The 19,727-nt window shown below is 52.8% G+C and overlaps 5 protein-coding genes across 5 annotated transcripts; 3 read left to right on the top strand and 2 right to left on the bottom strand.

Annotated features, from left to right (window-relative positions):
* Positions 1–2,849: 2,849 nt before the first annotated feature.
* ColSpa_03462 (uncharacterized protein) lies at positions 2,850–3,469 on the top strand (the record flags this gene model as incomplete). Its single annotated transcript, XM_049269674.1, has 2 exons — positions 2,850–2,887; positions 3,169–3,469. The coding sequence occupies 2 exons, from the start codon at positions 2,850–2,852 to the stop codon at positions 3,467–3,469; spliced, it is 339 nt and encodes a 112-aa protein (XP_049125631.1).
* A 4,100-nt stretch (positions 3,470–7,569) lies between these two features.
* Positions 7,570–9,787, bottom strand: ColSpa_03461 (polynucleotide 5'-hydroxyl-kinase GRC3; the record flags this gene model as incomplete). Its single annotated transcript, XM_049269673.1, has 4 exons — positions 7,570–9,072; positions 9,123–9,389; positions 9,458–9,590; positions 9,642–9,787. 4 exons carry the CDS (start codon positions 9,785–9,787, stop codon positions 7,570–7,572), a joined length of 2,049 nt encoding a protein of 682 aa, XP_049125630.1.
* Positions 9,788–10,823: 1,036 nt separating this feature from the next.
* Positions 10,824–13,016, top strand: ColSpa_03460 (uncharacterized protein; the record flags this gene model as incomplete). Its single annotated transcript, XM_049269672.1, has 2 exons — positions 10,824–11,892; positions 11,944–13,016. The coding sequence occupies 2 exons, from the start codon at positions 10,824–10,826 to the stop codon at positions 13,014–13,016; spliced, it is 2,142 nt and encodes a 713-aa protein (XP_049125629.1).
* Positions 13,017–13,956: 940 nt separating this feature from the next.
* Positions 13,957–15,054, bottom strand: ColSpa_03459 (uncharacterized protein; the record flags this gene model as incomplete). Its single annotated transcript, XM_049269671.1, has 1 exon — positions 13,957–15,054. The coding sequence occupies one exon, from the start codon at positions 15,052–15,054 to the stop codon at positions 13,957–13,959; it is 1,098 nt and encodes a 365-aa protein (XP_049125628.1).
* A 504-nt stretch (positions 15,055–15,558) lies between these two features.
* ColSpa_03458 (vegetative incompatibility protein HET-E-1) lies at positions 15,559–19,462 on the top strand (the record flags this gene model as incomplete). The annotated part of the gene is made up of 3 exons (XM_049269670.1): positions 15,559–15,763; positions 15,812–17,346; positions 17,402–19,462. The coding sequence occupies 3 exons, from the start codon at positions 15,559–15,561 to the stop codon at positions 19,460–19,462; spliced, it is 3,801 nt and encodes a 1,266-aa protein (XP_049125627.1).
* Between the last annotated feature and the right edge of the window lie 265 nt (positions 19,463–19,727).

Raw genomic sequence — 19,727 nt, 5'->3', positions numbered from 1 at the left:
CGGTCGTTTGCCTTTGACCATGCGTCAGGTGATGACAGCGGCAGCGAGTCCAAACCAAGCTGAATAATGGACATGCAATATTGAGGTTTTATGTACGTCGGAGTTAATGATCTGGTATTTTCTGCAGTTAAGCTGTCGGTAGCTACGCCAAGATATTGAAGAACACCTGGTGCACAAAGGCGACTGATTGTGTACACTTGCGCTTTTCTTTCGCTCAGACGCCCGATAAGCGCACTGCTCTATCTGTGTCATTCTAGCAACCGAGAACGCGACTGATATAACCGATGCGCTAGCGACTCCTTGTCACGAGACTTAGTTTAGACCAATGTCCACGTCTGCAAGGTGCACCTCAGAGCAACGAGTTCTTCTGGGAAAACACAGATTGGCTTGGTTTGAGAGCCGTGATAGGAGAGGTGCTTCCCCTGAGTCTCATACGAGACGGACGATGCATCTCTTGACCAAATGACACAGGGTCCGGCCGTTTTTGGCATTCAACTTAAAGATGATTCAAAGGACATGGTTGACTTACGTGTCTAGTGAGATGAATTTGGAAGGCCAACGGAGGAACATGTTCGAAGCAAAGTCCGGCAGTGCAATAAGAAGATCCTTGATCGGACCTTTTGTCAAGAGTTGCGCCGCACGATGCCTTACTAACAGCGCCGGTATTGTGGAGATAAGTTAGCCAGTGCTGGCTGCCGGCCAGACCCATCTGTCACGCACGTGTTCGGACCTAACCCCCAATAGACCGGCGCAACGGGCGACCATGGCTTATGTGGTCCGAATGGCGGGCGATCTGCCTCGTCAAGTGAGATAGGTGAGGGTGGCAAATGAGGAAGTGGGAGCTGGTGGCCCGATGTGGAAGCGGATTGATGCTCTCTACCAATACTGCCGCTGCGATACCGCTACACCTGCTCCAACACAGTGCAAGGCATAAACAAGGCTGTAGGGATCCCAAAGATCCGGTGTAAGTGTGAGGGGTGGGGTGTACGGCGTGCACCGTCTCGTCCCGGAGTGGAGCGAGGTCGAGGGGGCCCGGGTCACAAGACGTTGATCCCGTCGTCGTTTTGCGCAGAATCCCAGAGCGAAAGCTTGGGCAACAAGGACAATCGATGGAGGACTTTGGAGTCATCCACCACAGCAGACGCCCGCACCACCAGACCGCACCCGCCTTTACCCTCACTTCCATCACTCCCAACGGCATATCCTGACACTCGAAACAACCGACCAGGACGTTTTCTTTCCGAATCGCACACTGGCCTGCGAGGTACCCTTTATGTGGGCTTGGGCAAGTTGTTGTGTCTCCCTTTGCGCTTCACGTATCATCTGTGCAGAGCGCTGTCGAGGCCGACTCCTGCGTCGTAGCTGGCTCAGTCGCGACTGGAAAATAAGGAAGGGAAAAAATACCACCAGGCAGAAAATGGAACGAGACGATGACTTCAATGGAGGCCATGGTTCGAAGTCATCGGCCGAGATTGTGGTCAATATGCCGGCGATGTGGCACAAGGAGAGAATGAGACCAACCGCCACTTCTATCAGGGTCGCAGGATCGGGCTCTCCAGTACCAACCTTCGAACACCCCGGTTCCGCCAGTGGAAATGTTTCGGCCGCATCATTGAAGTGGGAATCTACATTACTACGGAGAGAGCTACCGAGGGGGAGGAGCGCATCGAGTTTGTGGTGCTGCCTGGATACTTTACCCAAGTGCTAACCAACCTGACGCCTATTCCAAAGTCGCCATAAATGAGAGAAAGTGTGCCTCAATGCGGCACAGATGATACCCCCTGCATACGGGGGTGCGCCGCCTGACTATATTACCCGGTAAAACATTGATGGGAGAATCTACACACCGGTAGGGTGAATGGTGCCGAGCAAAATGCTAGCCAAGCCAAACGGAATGCGCTGAAAGTGGATCGTCCGGTTCGCCAACTCCCTTCTTCTGGACAATTGGGAGTAGCTCCTCAGGTACCCACAGTGTGTACACCCAAGGGAAGGTAGATGAGTTTGGATGATGATGCAGTCTCTCATCAGATCCGACTTTGACTACTGCTGGCTTCAACCTAAGGCACTAACCCCTATTAGCCATCCACTAGGCTGCCTTCGGGAGTCAAAGTCGGATCTGATGAGAGACTACGGTAAATGTGCATTTCTCGTTAATCGTGATTCGTGCGTCGACCAAACTCAAGGAAGAAGGCATCTAGCAGGCAACCAGAGCCGCGGGGACACCCACCCACCCACCCACCATTGGTAATACCCCAATAATTGGTCAGTAGCCTCCTGTATGCACAGTTTACGCTGCGCAAACAGGAGCCATTACATGCACCAACTAGTGTATTTTAAAAAATGCCGTAGGGTAACAAGTCAGTTCACCCAATCACTCTAGGTGAAAACCCAAGGAGTGGGCCAGAAGCTTCCTTTTATGCAAGCCAGAAGTGGCGTGCATTGCACTGATTTCTATGATATTTGGACAACTTTGGCAACGAGCGCTCTCCTTACCTTCTCTTACGCGTTGATGGTTTCTTTATAAGTTTCATCGGCGCCCTCTATCAAGATGTGTGCAATGTATGTCCCACTCTCATCTCACCTCTATGCGAAGAGAGAGGTTGAAAAATGCATCCTATCTTCTACATTTCCTGCCATTGTAGCACTTGTCCACGAGGCCCGGCTGCCTCATCATCACCTTCGCCAGCAACAGACACACAAAACCGCTAAGTTGCAACAGCGTTGTGCTGTTTCTCTACCGCAAAGACAATACATAACCACCTCAGACGGCTTTGCTGCGTGTCATATGCAACAAGCACCTGTCGCCCCTCAAGCTCACAACATCAAATCGGCTTCGCAACACCGTCGTAATGTCATCCAACATTGCCAACCAAGGCTCCGTCAACTCGTAAGTTCCATGAACACTGCGTGATGAGTAGCATCCATACTCTTGAAACTTCAGTAAAGGGTGGCTTCGCACCATGCTGGCTTGGGGCCTCAGCCGTTTGGTATCAGTATACCAACGCGCTGCCCCTTGTGCCCGTAACAAACCGTCTCTATCACCATCTAGCAATCCTGGCTCAACCTGCGTGGTCTTTCCACTCTTTCAAGTCCACCTCTCCTTCCAACCATCGCAGCGCGGCAGCACACCCGCCCAAGTTTGGTCAGGCTAACGTCAAGTATTCATAGGGACGCCTTGTCCGCACCATTCTCTCTCGCGCAACCGGGTCAAGATTCTCAAGCACGCCTCCGGATTTTCAACGCCGACAACCAACTTGAAAGCGGAAGCGTTCATCGAATCGGGTCTCCTCAGGGACAAAAGAATCGTACTCAACGCGTGAGCGCCGTCATTGCAGACGTCGAACAGCTCGTCCCTTACGGGGTCGATGTCGCACCCGTTCAAGGGCAAGCCAACAACGACCAGACGCCAGACCTTCGAGGCGTCGGCGAACAATTCTCCGTAATACCCAGCAACGCATCCAGTGACTGATTGCGGCATTCACTGCAGCCATGGGCATATGCTTGCGTTCATATATCTGGCGTACATGATGATGGCTCTGCTGTATGAGCTGGTGCTGTATGGTGGGGATCTTTGGTGATCTTATCGTCGGGGTTATCCCGGATATGACGTCTCCCAGATCCTCGGTGCATTGCAGCCGAGGATACCCCTGCCTCGGGACGTTCCACTTGAGATGAACCGAGCGGGGCGCCCAATGCTGCATTTTGTACGAGGGAGCCCATAGTTCGGCTCGCGCCTGTGTTTGCACGACAAAGAGATGGGTTATGAAGTGATGGCGTTGGCAAGAAGCGAGGGAAAAGACTTTTCTTTGTGATACCTTTTTCTTATGATGGATGACTGATGATCGCATTCTGGTATCTGATATTGGTAGTCGTTGCTCGGAAAAGGGCGAAGCGGGTATTCCAGTATAGACGCATGGCTTTCCTTCCTTCCTTTCTTCTCTCTCTCTCTTTTGGTTCTCGATTTTGATTTTGCCTGCGACGGTTTGGCGGTGTCGTAGGTTTGTGCGAGTATGTCTCTTGAGAGGATGAGTGGGTGAGATTTTCGAGTCACCTGCACGTACGTCGCGACGGTGTCGGGACAGCTACGGTCTTGAATGATCGATGAAACTATTGATGGGTTTGGCTCCGTGATGACCGTTGTTGGTATGTGGAGAGAAGCTGCTGGAGTCGGATGAGGTGGAGGAAGAACGACACAGTCTTATGCCGTTGTTATGTGGCTGTGAGGGGGTTGTTATCTTTTGGCTACCTTAGTCCTTGGGAACCCGATTGGATCGGGTCAATGGTTTTCCAACACGTGCATTGAAAGCTCCCCCGCTTCGCTCATTTTCGTTTCTCAGAAGACAGATCCCTTAATAATCAATAACTTTGGCAAGGCAGATTAGGCAACCGGATTGCATTTTGGCCACTTTTCTCAAATAAGACCTGTCAGCGATCGAGCACTTTCTTTTACAAGAGAAATTTTTTCGCATACAACTATCGAAAGCACCCTCAGGGGTTCTGGAAGATGCCATCAAACCAGTTCTGAACCTCTTCCTGGCCGCCGTGGTCCAGCGAGGTGACAAGGCCGACATACCCATCCGGCCGCAAACCAACAACAGCTCCCTTAGCCCGATCAACACCGTACTTCTCGTACGCCTTCTGAGGCTCCTCGTACATCGTCTCCCCATCCGCAAAAACCTTGTCGTAATCCCATCCAAGCTTGCTATCAAACGGATGATACGTCTCATGCACGTCCCGCAACATGTCAACCTGGTCCCGCGGCGCAGTGTGCACGAGCAAGACCTCCACGATAGACGGGTCCGCTTCCGTCTTGAACTTCATTGACCCGCTGTGCGGGTCCGACCCAGGCGAGAGGCTGATTGTCGGCAGCTTGGGCAGGTACGACGACAGCCATGCGCCGAGCGCGTTGACGCCGTCGCGCTGGGACGGCTGCGAGATGTCGCCGCCAAAGACTACGAGGCGGAAGCGCCCGTTGGAGGGCAGCTTGTGGTGCAGCTCCCAGAGGCGGGCGTCGGACTGGCGGACGACCTTGTACGACGGGAAGCGCTGGCCGAGCTTGCAGTTTGTGGCGAGGGAAGGCGTGCTCTTTGCGGCACTCTTCTTGAGTCCGTAGTCCTTGTCGTTGGCTTCTTCGGGCTCTTTGGCGACGAAGACGGTAGATTGGTAGTTGACACCGACACCAGTCGTGAACTACTCGCGTGTTAGCCATCTCATCACCACCCTCCGCAGCAGATCGCACATACCATCCTGCTAGTGTGGAACGCCTTCTGCAACTCGTCATCCGACACGCCCATCTCGTTCTGGACATCCTTGGCCGGGAGACCAGTGAACAGCTTCGAGAACTTGCTGTCGAACGCGATGAGGTCCTTGGCGATCTTCTTGCGCTCGAGCTCGTACGTGGAGAGGATATGGCGCGGCAGGATGTTCTTGCACGCCAGGCCAATCTTCCAGCCGAGGTTGTAGCTGTCTTGCATCGAGACGTTCATGCCCTGGCCTGCCTTGGGGGAGTGCGTGTGCACGGCGTCTGGGGGTGGTGAGTTGCTGCTTGTGGGAATAGAGAATGAGGCTGCTTACCTCCCGCGAGGAAGACGCGGTTAAGTTTGCTGAAGCGGTCGCCTGTCCGCTGACCGATTTGGTATGCCGTCCACCTGTGAGACTGTCAATAATAGGCCTCGTGACACGGCAACGAGAGTTGAACTCACCAGTCGCAGTAGTGGTACTCGAGCTTGTACGGGCTAAAGATCTTCTGCGCGGATTTGAAGATGAAGTCCGGTGTGATCTGAGACCTATCGACGCGACCGCCGCCGGCCGAAACCTCCTTTAGCTGAATGTAGAGACGGACGATCCTGTTCTCGCGCGGGATGATCATAAGTGCGCCGGACGTGCTGTTAATCATGGTCCGGAATCTGATATCGGCTAGCCAGTCGTCAGCTTGATGCAATGCGTCGTCGTGGGGGTGTACTTACGAAAGTCTGTGATGGGGACGATATCCATCACGCCCCTGGTACATCATCGTCAACTTCAATCCTCTCAGCATCCATCTCACCGATACTCACCAAATGGCATCCGTCGTCTCTCCCTTCATCTCAAATTCCTTCCCAAGCGCCTTCCTCGTCCACGAATGTGCCCCGTCACACCCGACAACATACTTCGCCCTCACAACTTCATCCCTCGCTTCCCGCCCTTTGGAGCGGTCCAGAATCTCTCCAACATCGTCATCGGCGAGATTACTCCTGAAAATGCCGTCGTTGAGGTTACTCAGCATCTGCGTCGGCGTCGCCTCCTCCTCCGTTAGATGCCGCAGCGTTACCGTCACCGGGTGCGCGTCCGGGTCTTCGGCCTTGCTCTCGTCGATCTCGAGCGACGTCGGGATGACCATGCGCTCGACGTGCAGGGCGTCCGAGGCGGAGGCGTATGAGGCGCGGATGGCTTCGAGGAAGAACTGCTCGATTCGACCCTGGTGCAGCACGGACTCCGTGAAGCGGGAGAGGCCGGGGATGGTATTTGCTGCGTGGGCGCTGCGTATGATTTTGCCGCTCTCGTCCGGGTTCCAGAAGGAGATCTCTGCAGTGGTGTGAGTGAGGGGATGTTTGCGTGTGAGAAGTGTGATAAGTTTGACCGACCTAGCATGCGGTTTGCTTCTTTCCAGACGCGTTCTGCGATGCCGAAGCTATCCAGTATCTCAAGAGTCCTCACTTGGAAGCTGCATGCTTATGAGAAGTTGAAAGTTATGATGCATGCCAGGTTTCTTACCCGTCTGCCTGTCCTGAGTAAACTTTGGAAGTCCTCTTGTCAACAATGCGCGTCTTGACACCCAGTCTAGACAACCACAACGCAAGCATCAGCCCAGCCGGGCCGGCGCCGATGATGAGAACATCGACCTCACTTTCAGGAAGAGCTGCCATATTCGCAGTTTTCGGGCGAAGAAGAGAGTAAGATTGAGAGAAAGAATGTTTAAGCTGCCGTTAATAGCTCAGACTCAGACTAGCAAAAGCTCTAAAGACTTGTAAACGGACCCCGGCTTTCGGCTCTTATGCTCACACAGATTTATCCAACCATAGGCAAGCCCTCGGATTAAGGCTCCATTATGGAGGTCGGCATTGGCCCACAGTGAAGTGCCGTTAGAGATTTGGGGTTTGGGGGAATAAGCGATGAGAAAGCATGACAAAGAGCGCGAGGGGCTAAAAGGAGGGGCAGAATTGGGGAACTGCTCATTCCTTGGCTTCATGACGCTCGGATCATGGACGTCATGGGATGTGGGGGCTCCCGTCGGGTGGAATGGGGAAACGATGCAGGGACTCGGACAGTAAATGAGACCAGTCTGAACGGCTGCGCGTGCCAGAGCGGGTACACAATGGTAGCATAACATGCGAGCCTAGTTGATACCTGTACATGTACGATTAAAGACGCGAGAATGCAGGCGAGGGGGGGTGTGGGATCTCTGTGCGTGAGGGGTATGAATCCGACTGTATAAGCGTTGTCTAATCATTATGCACGCTGGTGTCGTGCACCTCGGCAGTCTTCCGATTTCCAAAGCCGCCCATCCCACGTCTACTTCTACCTCATCTCTCATTCAGCTCCCGGCCCGGCCCGGCCTAGATCGCGCCGTACTCTCCACACCCGCGACCCTACTGGCCGCTTCTCGTGGCCTTGCAGCACCTCGATCCACGGCGTGTCGCTGACGTCGCCGGCCAGTTCGAGGTTCTCTGGCTCCTCGTCTGACCTGTCGCTCTCCGTGTCTTCGTCCATCACCTCCACTGTGTCGTCCCTCGCGTCGCCCTCGACGGTGTTGAAGGATTGGTAGTACAAGTCTTCGGTGTACGCCCAACCTGGGGAGTCGAGCTTGCCATGGACCAGCACCAGGTGGTGGCCTGCTGCTTTGGCGGCTTCAATGCGCTCCAAGGGAATCGGGGTGAGGATTTGAAAAACACCGTTCTTAGTATCGATACCGCGGAGGAGTACCATGCCCAGGGTCTGCGAGTATCGAGGGTCCAGGGTTTGGGCGTCCGAGTTTGGGATGTAGGAGATTCCCTCCGGCGTCCTCGAAATGATCCCGTCCAGGTTCGATGCACCGCCGTCAACATCCATCACATCGGTGCCAGGTGCAGCTGCCATGAATCCCTCGCTCTCCTTAGCGAGGCGGCTGAACGCCTTGATATCCTCGGCTTCTACTAGGCATAGTATCGAACCATTGATCGTTTCCGCGAGTAGATCTGCCGGGGGTTGGTACTCATAGCTGATGATTCCTGAAATCCCACGATTCTTGCCCTTGTAGCTGACGGTCAATGGCGGTGATGACGACAACGGAGTCGGGTCCCATGTCAGCTTGTTCGAAGGATTTCGAACGGTGTGGAAATATGCGAGCGCCTGCATCGAGCGCAAATGTGCCGCCGTTCTCGATGTGAACTCCGACTGCTGGGAAGGTAGGAGGGTGAAAGTCCCCTTGCACGCCACTTGCAAGCCCTCGACAGTCTCCTTAGGACCGTCTTCGGACATATATATGACTTCGGTGGGTTTGATAATCGTCGCCAATTCGGTCAAGAGGTCGAGACCGGTGCCCAAAACCCAACCTGGCGTGTTGATGATCAAGGGCAGTCCCTTACAAGTGCTTTGGTAACGTTGGTAAAGATCCAGTGCGCATTCCAGATACAGCTCCGGGTCTGAGGCCGGAGATACTGAGGCAATTGAGTGGCATCTGACAACAGATACGTGCTGCTCGCCTGCCGCGATGTGGGTGAAGGACGGGCCCAGATTTGGTTCTCTGACCTGGACCAATGCGATCGTGCCTGCGGGAGTGTACTCTGGCTGGCCGGGATCAAGGTCCAGCACAACCACCGATAAGGGTGTTTTCCGATTTCGGGTCTGCTGGCCAACGCCCGTAAGAAGGCGGTTGCCCAATATTCGACCAAACGTGGACTTTCCAGACGACTTGGGGCCACAGAGCATCACGCTCAGTGGTGGTTGATCTGGCTGCCTTGCTTTCGTCAAGCCCGCCAGTTTCTTATTCCATGCGGGGTGAGCGCGCAGGTCCTGGATCAAAGCCCGCTTCGGCGCATCTTCGGTTGTGCATATCTACAGCTAGTTAATTTATTATACCCTAGCGTTTCGGGTGGCTCGCTTACAATCTTGTAGGTGTCTCTTTTGAGGGCTTGCTTGCTCGACCTTGCCTCCGGCTCGTGCCATAGACTTCGAAAGAGGGGCGAAAGTCGCTCAAGTTTTCGAAGGCTGGCTCCTTGCGGATGTGGGTGAAGCTCCAGTTTAGTCTCCTCCGTACAACGCAGCACAGGAATTGCATGGCAGTGAGGCGCATGAACCCATTTGATGCCATCGGGGGCCGAACGCTTGCCCCAGCGACTGTAACTTCGCCGTCGGCTACCCGAATACCATAGCTTCCGAGCACCAAAAAGCGCTTATATCTATTAGCATGGTATTGCATAATGATCTGGATGTCACTTACCTCGCTATCGTGAAGCCTTAGTTCCAGAATCCCACCAGCGATTTTGCGGGAATTGCTTTTTGTCGGTCTGAAAGTCGAAAACTGTTGAGGGCCAGACTTTACTGATATTAAATCTTCGGGGTCTGCGGTTGGGCTGCTGAGGAAAAGTCAGCAAACGGCCAGAATAGCAAGAGAGTCTTCTCACTTTGGCGCTGCGGTTGCATCTGCTGTCTGCGTTACAGATCGGCTGTCCAAGGCCTTGATCTGACTAGAGCTTGCAAAAGCTCCTACTTGAGGAGTCTCTGTTGCTTTTCCGGTGTCTGCAAGCCTTTTTGACGATCTTGTCTTCATGGGAGATCGTCCATTTGGCGTAGGTGTCGGAGTTGACGCCTGAGACTCTTGGGCGGGTTGAGTTTCAGGTTGAGGCGCCGGTGACAAAGACGGACTGCCTGAAAGCAGCTGTTGCCTCAAAGCAAAAGCGCTCATTGCTTTGCAAAACGGTTAGCGGGCACTTGGGCAAAGACTGAATAGGACAGCTCGAGGGTCCAACTCACGTCTTGAGCCTTCAGAAGTCTCGACTTTGCGCCGCTTTGGAGTTGCCATGATGGATAAAAACAACCGTCTCAAGCAACGGAATGACTTCAGGAAATGACAGCGAAATAGCCCTTTGACACTTTCTCTTCCTCGAAAAACGGTAGCAATGAGGTTGCACTGCCCGTGGCGGCAACCAAGGGGGCTCGCTTCAGAAAAGTGAGGCGCTGTGAGCAGTTCCCATTCACACTTGGGAGATTCGAATTCTGCTCCTTCTCCTTCAAGTTGCAGGCAGGCACGTTTTGAGTACTTATAACAAGCAGTCACACCCTGCCGCACCTGCTGGCGGTGGTATCTATTTCTCACACCTTGCCAACTAAAAAAGGTCAGCTACTTTTTTTTCTTCTACACCACAACTTCTGCTCGCCAAACTCACACACAGCTTCTAAAGCTCTTCCTAAGCCACGCCGAAACTCAAGTTATTCGGACTCGTCCTCAATATCGAGATGTTTGGCAAACCCGACAGCGGCCGACGTCGCGCTGCGAGTTTCCGAAGCGAAATGCACACACCGAAAAATAAAGGTGGAAAATCCTTCATGCGGGCCCGAGCCCCCACCACGCCATCGCCGAACTCACCGACTACGTCCGGCACCATGGCAGCCTGGCCCACAATGCCTGGCACTCACCGCGTCGCGGTCGCTCCTGCTGCCGCGACCCCACCAATGGTCCGTGCCAACCTGGCCGAACTTTTGCAGGACTCTCGAAAATTTCCTGTCGCGCCCAATTCTGCCATCACGACGCCCTCAATCTACTCTACGCCCGCCTCGCGCCTTGCCCCCGAACCACTCCAGGCACGATGTCGTCACGCAAACTAGATGGCGTTCACTCGCTGAGCGCCATGTTGGAGAAGCAATCCCAGGAACCGACTCTTAGCCAACCCAAAAGCAAATTTGCGCGGAGCACCCAGTCCAAGGCCAAGAACGAGAAGAAATTCGATCCTCGCGCTGACGATTCCGATGAAGACGAAGACACCAGCAGCAGCGACGGCAGTGATGACGATGTCCCGACCGTTCCCAACTTTGTGAACAAGCTCAATGGCCAGGCTTCGTCGACCAAACCCGCTGGTACTCCTCTCAAGAAGGCCAAGCGCGGCAAGGAAGATGAGGTCGCCGATAGCGATGTCGAACGCAAGACCTCGTCTGCGAAGCCCACTTCCACCAAGAAGGCTCCCGTCAAACCCGAAAGCTCCTCCGAAGAGCCCTCCTCAGAGTCCGAAGCGGAAGCGGAAGCGTCCGACTCCACCGACAGCAGCAGCGAAAGCGAGAGCGAGCCTACCAAGAAACCGGCACCGAAGGCCTCTGCAAAGGTGGCACTCACCAATGGCGCATCTACCACCTCTTCGAGCGAATCCGAATCTGAGAGTGAATCGGAGGGCGAAGCTGCAAAGCCCGCGGCCAAGCCCTCTGTCAATGGCACCAAGGCGGCCAAGCCTGCCTCGACCAGCTCCAGCGAAACAAGCTCCAGTGAGGAGGAAAGCGACGACGAGGAAGAGGAGGAGTCTGATGACGAGGCCGCCAACAAGTCCGTTGCTGTCACCACCAGACGCAACAGCAAGGACCTTAGCGTTCCTGGTTTTGTCGGCAGGGACTTTGTCCTGAGACAGGCGCAAGGCGATGAGGATGGAAAGGATATGAACGACTTTTTCGCCAAGGCCAAGCTCGACGGCAAGCAGCTCTGGTACTTCACCGCTCCGGCATCCATTCCCATCAATGTCGTTGAGAAGCTTCAAATCCCGATGGACAAGGCCCAGAACGGCGATGCCATCTTCAAGCACAACTCTGAGGACTACACTGTCGGCTTTGACGTGGGTTCAACTGCTGTGCAGCTCCTCATCCCCAACAAGAAGGGCACTCGCTACGAGCAAGGTAAGCAGAGTATCCCAGGCCCTCATTGTGCACTATGCTAATTATGCGCAGCCTCCCGAAAGGTCGACAAGGTCTTGCATGTTAAGCGTGTAACTCAGTTGGTTGGCAGCGAGCCCCGCGCACCGAGATCCAACCAGCCGAACGCTGCACGCCCCCAACCTCCGGGTTTGAGAGCCCGTTTCCACCCTATCGGTGTCTCTGATGACACCCCACTGGGCACGATTGGCTTTGATGCCTCGTCCGACAGCGAAGAGGATGTCGACATGGCGCCCGCTCCCACCTTGCCGTCTAGCTCCAAGAAGTCCAAGCGCGCGTCTACTCAACTCGCGGCTTCGCAAGATGATGCCATGGACATCGACGAGCCCACACCCAAGAGCGCAAAGAAGGACAAGAAGAAGTCCAAGACCGCCCGAGACCCCGTTCAAGACTCCCAGTCTACCGTCATTGAAGTCCCCAACTCGCAGCCTCTGCCCTCCAAGAAGGAGAAGAAGAGCAAGAAGCGGCGCGATAGCATAGAGTCGATCTCGAGTGTGGGCTCCAACCCCAAGCCGGAGCTCCTGAAGGGCCAGAAGAGTGCTGTCGCTACCCCCGACCAGTCCAAGAAGGCATCCAAGCGCAAGTTTCCTGCGGATGAGGAAGAAACCTCTGCTCAACTGGCGAAGGAGGCTGCCTCAGCCGACAAGAAGGCCAAGAAGCTCAAGCGTGACGCCGATAGCGCCGCTCAGGAAGCTGGTCAGGCTTCTGCCAAGAAGGTAACGGCTATTCCTCCACCCACCATCCCGAAGGCGGGCTTCTCTTTCTCCAACCTTCCTATTGGATCCAGCCCGGCCCCTCAAGCCTCGACCCCTCAGCCAAAGTCCAAGTCGAAGAGCTCGAAGAAGTCCAAGGATGATGAATCGGCCATCACCAGCAGCTCTCAGACCGTCTCAGCTCGCAAGGAAACACCCATCCAGCCACCCAGTGTTCGCCGCGAGTCCGCCGTGCCCATCCCCCAGGTCCCTTTCAAGTCTTCTCCCCCAGCTGAGACGCCCAAGAAGGAGAAGCGCAAGCGCAGAAAGTCGGAAAAGACCGAAGAGCCCAAGTCTTCCAAGAAGGAGACTCCGGTTCCGGCGCCAAAGGTCTAAGAAGATCAATAGTGCCGGAAACCTATACCGCGCATTTCAACCTGGCTGTTGAATGACCCAGGTGCGCTTAACATATTACTCGTACCAAACGAGTTGCCCATACACCTGTGAGAGTATATAAGAATGCGATAGCCGCACGACTTGGCTTATCCGTCATCTTGGCCCGCTCGCCAGCTGGTTGAGTTCACAACCGGCCAACCTGGTTTCTTCCCTTTTCTTTTCTTGCATGGTATCGGACGGAAAAGTACACTATGAGCTCGAGATTCATTCTCACATCTCGCATGCTCATATCCCCTTCACGCCGTGGCTCTACGCGATTCAGCTTGTCACATTTCCAACGAGAAATTTGCTCTTGCTGCAATGGCCACATTGGTCTTCGCAAGAGCCGCTTTCGCTTTTGATAAGGAAGGATCCGACGAGTTGCGGTGTGTTGAGAAACGAATCACCTTGAACTTTCTTTCTTTTTTTGAGGCGTTGGATGGATCGATACCTAATGCATATCCTTCTTGTGCGAGGTTTTCATGGGGTCGGGAAGACGGAGAGGAAGTTCGGCTCGAGATGAGCCACATGTTTGTCAGCTAGGTAGCTAGTCACAATGATGACAAAGTGACCAACAACTGCTGAAGCGTATTTGAGTACATCTTGCCCAGCACGGCCTTCATGTGTTGACAAAGACAACTCAACCATCCCGAGGATTCAGCTGTCCACTGGTTTCCTGACTAAAATGAAGTAACACTTCTGTAGCTTGACATAACCAAGCAACCCATCCATGCCAGTTTATACCGATTGTTCTGTAACATAGCTTTGGGGAACATAGTTGGGTAAGAGAATAACATACGAGGGGTGGCGAGGCGCAAGTACCTAGATATATTCCTTGAGCCTGTCTTACTATGGAGCATTGCTACGGCTAAATCCCACTCATATGCCTGGTTCTTAGGTATCATCTAATGTTCAAATCGTTCCCCACCGAAAAGTTACCGGAACCAGAATGCTGGATGCCCGTGCCGTAGAAACGATGACTGGCGGCCGGCTCTTCCTTGCGATCGGATGCTGCATCTGCAGAAGGTTTCGACGCAGTAGACATGGTAGGGGCCACCGCAGGGTCGATGTAGGTAAGAAGCTCTTTCGTGCAAGCGGCAGCGGCCGCGGCAGCAAAGTAGTGCCAGTCGTCATTCTTGTGTGAATCTGCATAGTCGGAGATACCGCGGATGACAATACACGAGAACTCGCTCATGATCCCAGCCGCTTCCATCTCAAAGCAGAGAACGTCACCTAAACTGCGTGCAGCTGCGCTCCTCTTTGCTGAGCTCTTCAGCACACTGTCGCCCGACGCAATTAGTCCGTAATGAATCACGGAGCCTTCGGGCCGGCGCGATGGCCTCTCTACCGCCTTAGACCTGTCACAACCCGCACACGAAACGCTGGCGCCATCGTGCGCGTAGTCTTCGTGGAACAGAACATCGGATTCTTCGGACGGCCGTTTATAGGTGACAAGTCTCGGTCCCTTTTGGAGCATCGTCGCGACAAAATCTCCAATCTTGTTATCGCTGGCCAGATGGTCAGATCGCATCATCTCCGCGGCACTTCTTAGTATAGATGGCGGAGGCCAAAGTGAACCCTTAAGCAGGAATCCGGCATCGGTATCCTTTCCCAGATCATACTGCACGACTCCCCCAAACTGCCCCTCGGGCATGCTTACAACAACGTCACCCAGGCGGATGTCATGCTTATCGCTGGGGACACCTCCCGCGATGCCCACAAGAAATCGAAATTTGATGCAAGGGAATGTGCGGGCTAAGTTGGTAGCGACCGTTGCGGCAGCCCCCTTTCCCTGCTGACCAGGGAGCCATGCGAGTACAACATTATGACCGCTAAGCTCACCAAGCACATAAATGTTCGAGTCTCCGTCTTTGGCTCGCAGACGGGGATGTTCTCGATCTAGCATGTAGCGGACAGCGCTCATCTCGAAGCTCATGGCGCACACTACCGCAATAGTGTATTCATCGTGAGCCTTGGGGAGCCTGGCCTCATTCTGCATCGTGATACTCCAAATGTTAGTGGCGCTATGATTCAGGTAGCTAAGGAGTCTTACGATGGTCGTGCAACACTGAGTCAAAGCTTATGATGGGGTTTGAATATCACCAAGTTGTGGAACAAGGTGAATTTAGGCTTGGATTTGGGTTTGTTTTCGAGGCTGCAGGTCCGCGTTCTCAATGTCCTAGACCAGGCGATGGCTTAACTTCCAAGCCATAATCCGCAGCAGCCTGATACGGGTGGAAACTACCAGCGCTCATCTTCAAACACGACGAACCAAACTACGACTGATTATTACAGGCCTTGGCGGTTCGCGTCTATCAATAGCTCCTGCGTGCATGTTTAGCCGCCTAGACTCCGTGTTGCAACCAATTATGCATGCGCATGTGGACCAACCCCTCTTCACCCGTCAGCCGTCGTTTGCTCAGCCTGATCGTACGAATGTAAACTCAAGAACGTTGACTCGACCGGTAATTATTATGTTTTACGAAGCTTGAAAACCCATACGATGGAGCGCAAAGCCAAAAGGCCATGGGCTGAGCAAGCCTCTGACTTGTATGACAACCCCCAAAAGCGACAGGCCGTACCTCGAAACAACGATAGTATTGGCGCCTCCCATATCTCACAGGAGCCTGGCGCTCGGTCAGAGTTTGACGGTGTTGGCATTCAACACTCTGGATCCGGCAACTTCAGCGCGCGCGACGTTTACATTGGTAGGCCCTTTGTTGAGCGTCAGTAGACCTAACTGACCAATGAGGAAGGATCAACATCAAACAGTGAACGCGAGCGCGAATTTTTGAGGGACCTGCGTGTCAGCGACCCCCGCGACGACAAACATCGCATCGAGCGCACGAAGGGCGGCCTGTTGCGAGAGTCATACCGCTGGATCCTTGATCATAACGACTTCGGCCGATGGCACTACGACGGACAGAGCCGACTGCTCTGGATCAAGGGCGATCCTGGTAAGGGCAAAACAATGCTACTCTGCGGTATTATCAATGAGTTGGAAAAACAGCCTTCAAACACTTTTCTGTCCTATTTCTTCTGCCAGGCGACGGACATGCGCTTGAACAACGCAACAGCCGTATTACGCGGACTCATTTACTTACTCCTCGATCAACGACCGTCCCTAATCGAACGCTTACGAAAGAAGTATGACCATGCGGGTAAACAGCTGTTCGAAGATGTTAACAGTTGGGATGCCTTATCAAAAATGTTTATCATGATCCTGCAAGACATAGGTTCACAAGATACCTACCTGGTTATCGACGCACTTGACGAATGCGAGACTGGCCTTATCCAGCTTCTACACCTAATCGTCCAAGTATCCTCTTCATCTCAAGCGAAATGGCTAGTTTCTAGCCGCAATAGACGGGATATTGAGCAAATCGTGCGCCCTGCTGAGTCTCGGGCGAGGCTGAGTCTGGAGCTTAGAGAAAATGCAGAGCTTGTTTCTCAGGCTGTTAACGCATACATCTCTCAGTGTGTTTCAGATCTAGTTGTACTTCAAGGAAATCAATTGCTGCAAGATCAAGTCCAGCGGTTAATGCAACTGAAAGCCGACGGAACATTCTTATGGGTTGCTCTGGTGGTTCAAGAGCTCCACAACGCAGAGATTTTGGAAGTCATGGACATCATCAATGATATCCCGAGCAGCCTGGACGAGTTATACGAACGAATGATACGGCAAATCCAAGAGCAAGGGCGGCAGAGACCCGAACTTTGTCGGAAACTTCTATCAACAGTTACCGCCACGTATCGTCCACTTCACTTGAAAGAACTCCAGGCTCTTGTCGATTTGCCGTCTAACATTTCTGACACACATCAAAACATTGTGGCCATTGCAGGTTGGAGCGGTTCTTTCCTCACAATAAGAAACGATGTTGTTTACATTATCCATCAGTCAGCAAAGGACTTCTTAGCCAAGCATGGATTTCTTTTCCCATCTGGTTTAGCACAGGAGCATGACACCATCGCCTTGAGATCGATGCAGATCATGTCGAAAACACTCAGACGCAACATTTATGACATACCTTCGCCGGGATTTCCCATTAACCGAGTCAAGCCCCCCGACCCAGATCCGCTAGCGTCAGCCCGGTATTCTTGTGCCTACTGGGTCAACCATTTTACGGATGCTTCTACCAAGCAGGACCAGCGCGGCCAAGACCTCAATGACAGCAAATTGGTGTACGAATTTTTGAAAAAGCACTTCCTTCACTGGCTGGAGGCGCTTAGTCTTCTTGGGAACGTATCTGAGGGTATTCTCCAAATGTCCAAGCTGGCATATTTGGCTGAGGTGCGTCTTCAAATACAACTTGAATTCTAGAATCATGCTTACCAATAGGACAAAGCTACCAAGAAAAGACTCTAAGCTTACTAATCTGGCTCTGGATGGGTTACGATTTATTCGAGCTAATAGAGTGGGTTTTGAAAACAGCCCTCTTCAGTTGTATACTTCAGCGCTTATGTTCTGCCCTGAAAACAGCATCATTAGAAAGCTATTTTCTTGCGAGGAGCCTGAATGGGTTAATCTAAAACCTGCTATGGAAAAGAAGTGGAATTCATGTCTACAGACTCTCGAGGGCCATGAACACATCGTCTACTCAGCAGTGTTCTCGGGCAACAGTACCCAGCTAGCATCAGCATCGGGTGACGACACGATCAAGGTCTGGAACACTGCTACAGGCCATTGCATTCGGACGCTTAAGGGCCATGATGATAGGGTGTGGTCAGTAGCCTTTTCAGGTGACAGTATTCGGCTAGCATCAGCATCGTGGGACTGCACTGTTAAGATCTGGGACGTTATCACAGGCCAGTGTATCCAGACACTTGAGGGCCATATCGACAGGGTCCACTCCGTAGCCTTCTCGGGCGACAGTACCCAGTTAGTATCAGCATCCAAAGACAAAACTGTCAGGATTTGGGACAGCACTACAGGCCATTGTATTCGGACTCTTGAGGGCCATGATGATAATATCTGGTCAGTAGCCTTTTCGGGTAACAATATGCAGCTAGCGTCAGGGTCAGCAGACAAAACTGTTAAGCTCTGGGATAGTGCGACAGGCCAGTGTCTTTGGACACTTGAGCATAAAGCCGGTGTCAACTCAGTAGCCTTTTCAGGCAACAGCAAGCAGGTTGCATCGGCGTCAGTAGACAATACTGTTAAGGTATGGAGCAGCGCTACGGGCCAGTGTCTCTGGACACTTGAGCATAAAAGCATTGTCAACTCAGTAGCCTTTTCAGGCAACAGCATGCAGCTAGCATCAGCATCACAAGATTTAACCGTTAATGTCTGGGACTGCGCTACAGGCCAGTGTCTCCAGACGTTTAGGGGTCATACGTCGTCCATCTGCTCAGTAGCCTTCTCAAGTGATGGAACTCAGCTCGCATCAACATCAGAGGACAGGACCGTTAAGATCTGGGATATTGATATGAATCAGCATCTACATATACTAAATGGCCATAATGGTGCTGTTTCTTCAATCGCCTCCTCATGCAGCAGCACCCAGGTAGCATCAGCATCGTGGGACTGCACTGTTAAGATCTGGGACGTCATCACAGGCCAGTGCATTCAGACACTTGAGGGCCATAACGACGCGGTCGTGTCAGTAGCCTTCTCAGAAGATAGCAAACAACTAGTATCGACATCAAGTGACGACACTATTAAGATTTGGGACAGCACTACAGGCCAGTGTCTCCGAACGCTTGAGGGCCATGATGGTTATATCTGCTCAGCTGCCTTCTCAAAAGACAGTAAATACCTGGCATCAGCATCGTGGGACAAAACTATCAAGGTCTGGGACAACATAACAGGCCAGTGTCTCCGAACGCTTGAGGGTCATGATGATAGTATTTACTCAGTTGCCTTCTCAAAGGATAGTAAATACCTAGCATCAGCATCGTGGGACAAAACTATCAAGGTCTGGGACAACATTACAGGCCAGTGTCTCCGAACACTTGAGGGCCATGATGATTCTGTTTGGTCAGTTGCCTTCACAAGAGACAGCAAACAACTGGTCTCCTCGTCGTTGGATGGAACCGTCAAGATCTGGGACGGCACCACCGGTCAATGCCATCGAACGCTCAAAATAGGTCGAGTGCTCAATTACATTGCCTTTTCAGAAACCGGACTAGAGCTCTATACGGATATAGGCACTATTGATCTAAGGCATACATCTGCCACCGGTAGATCATCACTACTTCCCACCGGGGGATTGGAACTGCCTCGCTTTTACGGCTATGGTATTAGCGCTGACAAGGTGTGGATTGTAAGGGATTCTGTAAAATTGCTATGGTTGCCGCCTGAGTACCGAACAAGACACTCGGCCGTGGTAGGGTCTACGGTGATCCTCGGTTGCGGCGCAGGCCAGGTTTTATTTTTACAATTTCCGGAGGGCGACATATCTTTGTAGCAATTTTACCTTGTTCTCTTTGTGTTCTTTCATATCCTTTCTTTGGACCATTTATGTCCCTAAGAAGCGTGCAGTAGGAGATCTCAGGAGGAGCCGTTTACTTACATCCCACCTTTTGCCATTGGCATCTTGGACTGGTGTATATGAAAATGGCAAGTAGTAGGGTAACCCTTTTTCGGTACTAGTTGTCTGGTCGCGTGTTCTAAAAATGAGCCTTGCTTAAGAGGTTCAGCTTCGGCACAATGTCTTAACAGATAGGTGACCT

This window comes from Colletotrichum spaethianum, assembly GCF_022836535.1.
Source record: "Colletotrichum spaethianum MAFF 239500 DNA, contig07, whole genome shotgun sequence".
Classification (NCBI taxonomy): domain Eukaryota; kingdom Fungi; phylum Ascomycota; class Sordariomycetes; order Glomerellales; family Glomerellaceae; genus Colletotrichum; species Colletotrichum spaethianum.
Note: the sequence above shows the minus strand (reverse complement) of the source record. Positions and strands in the feature narration are given on the sequence as shown.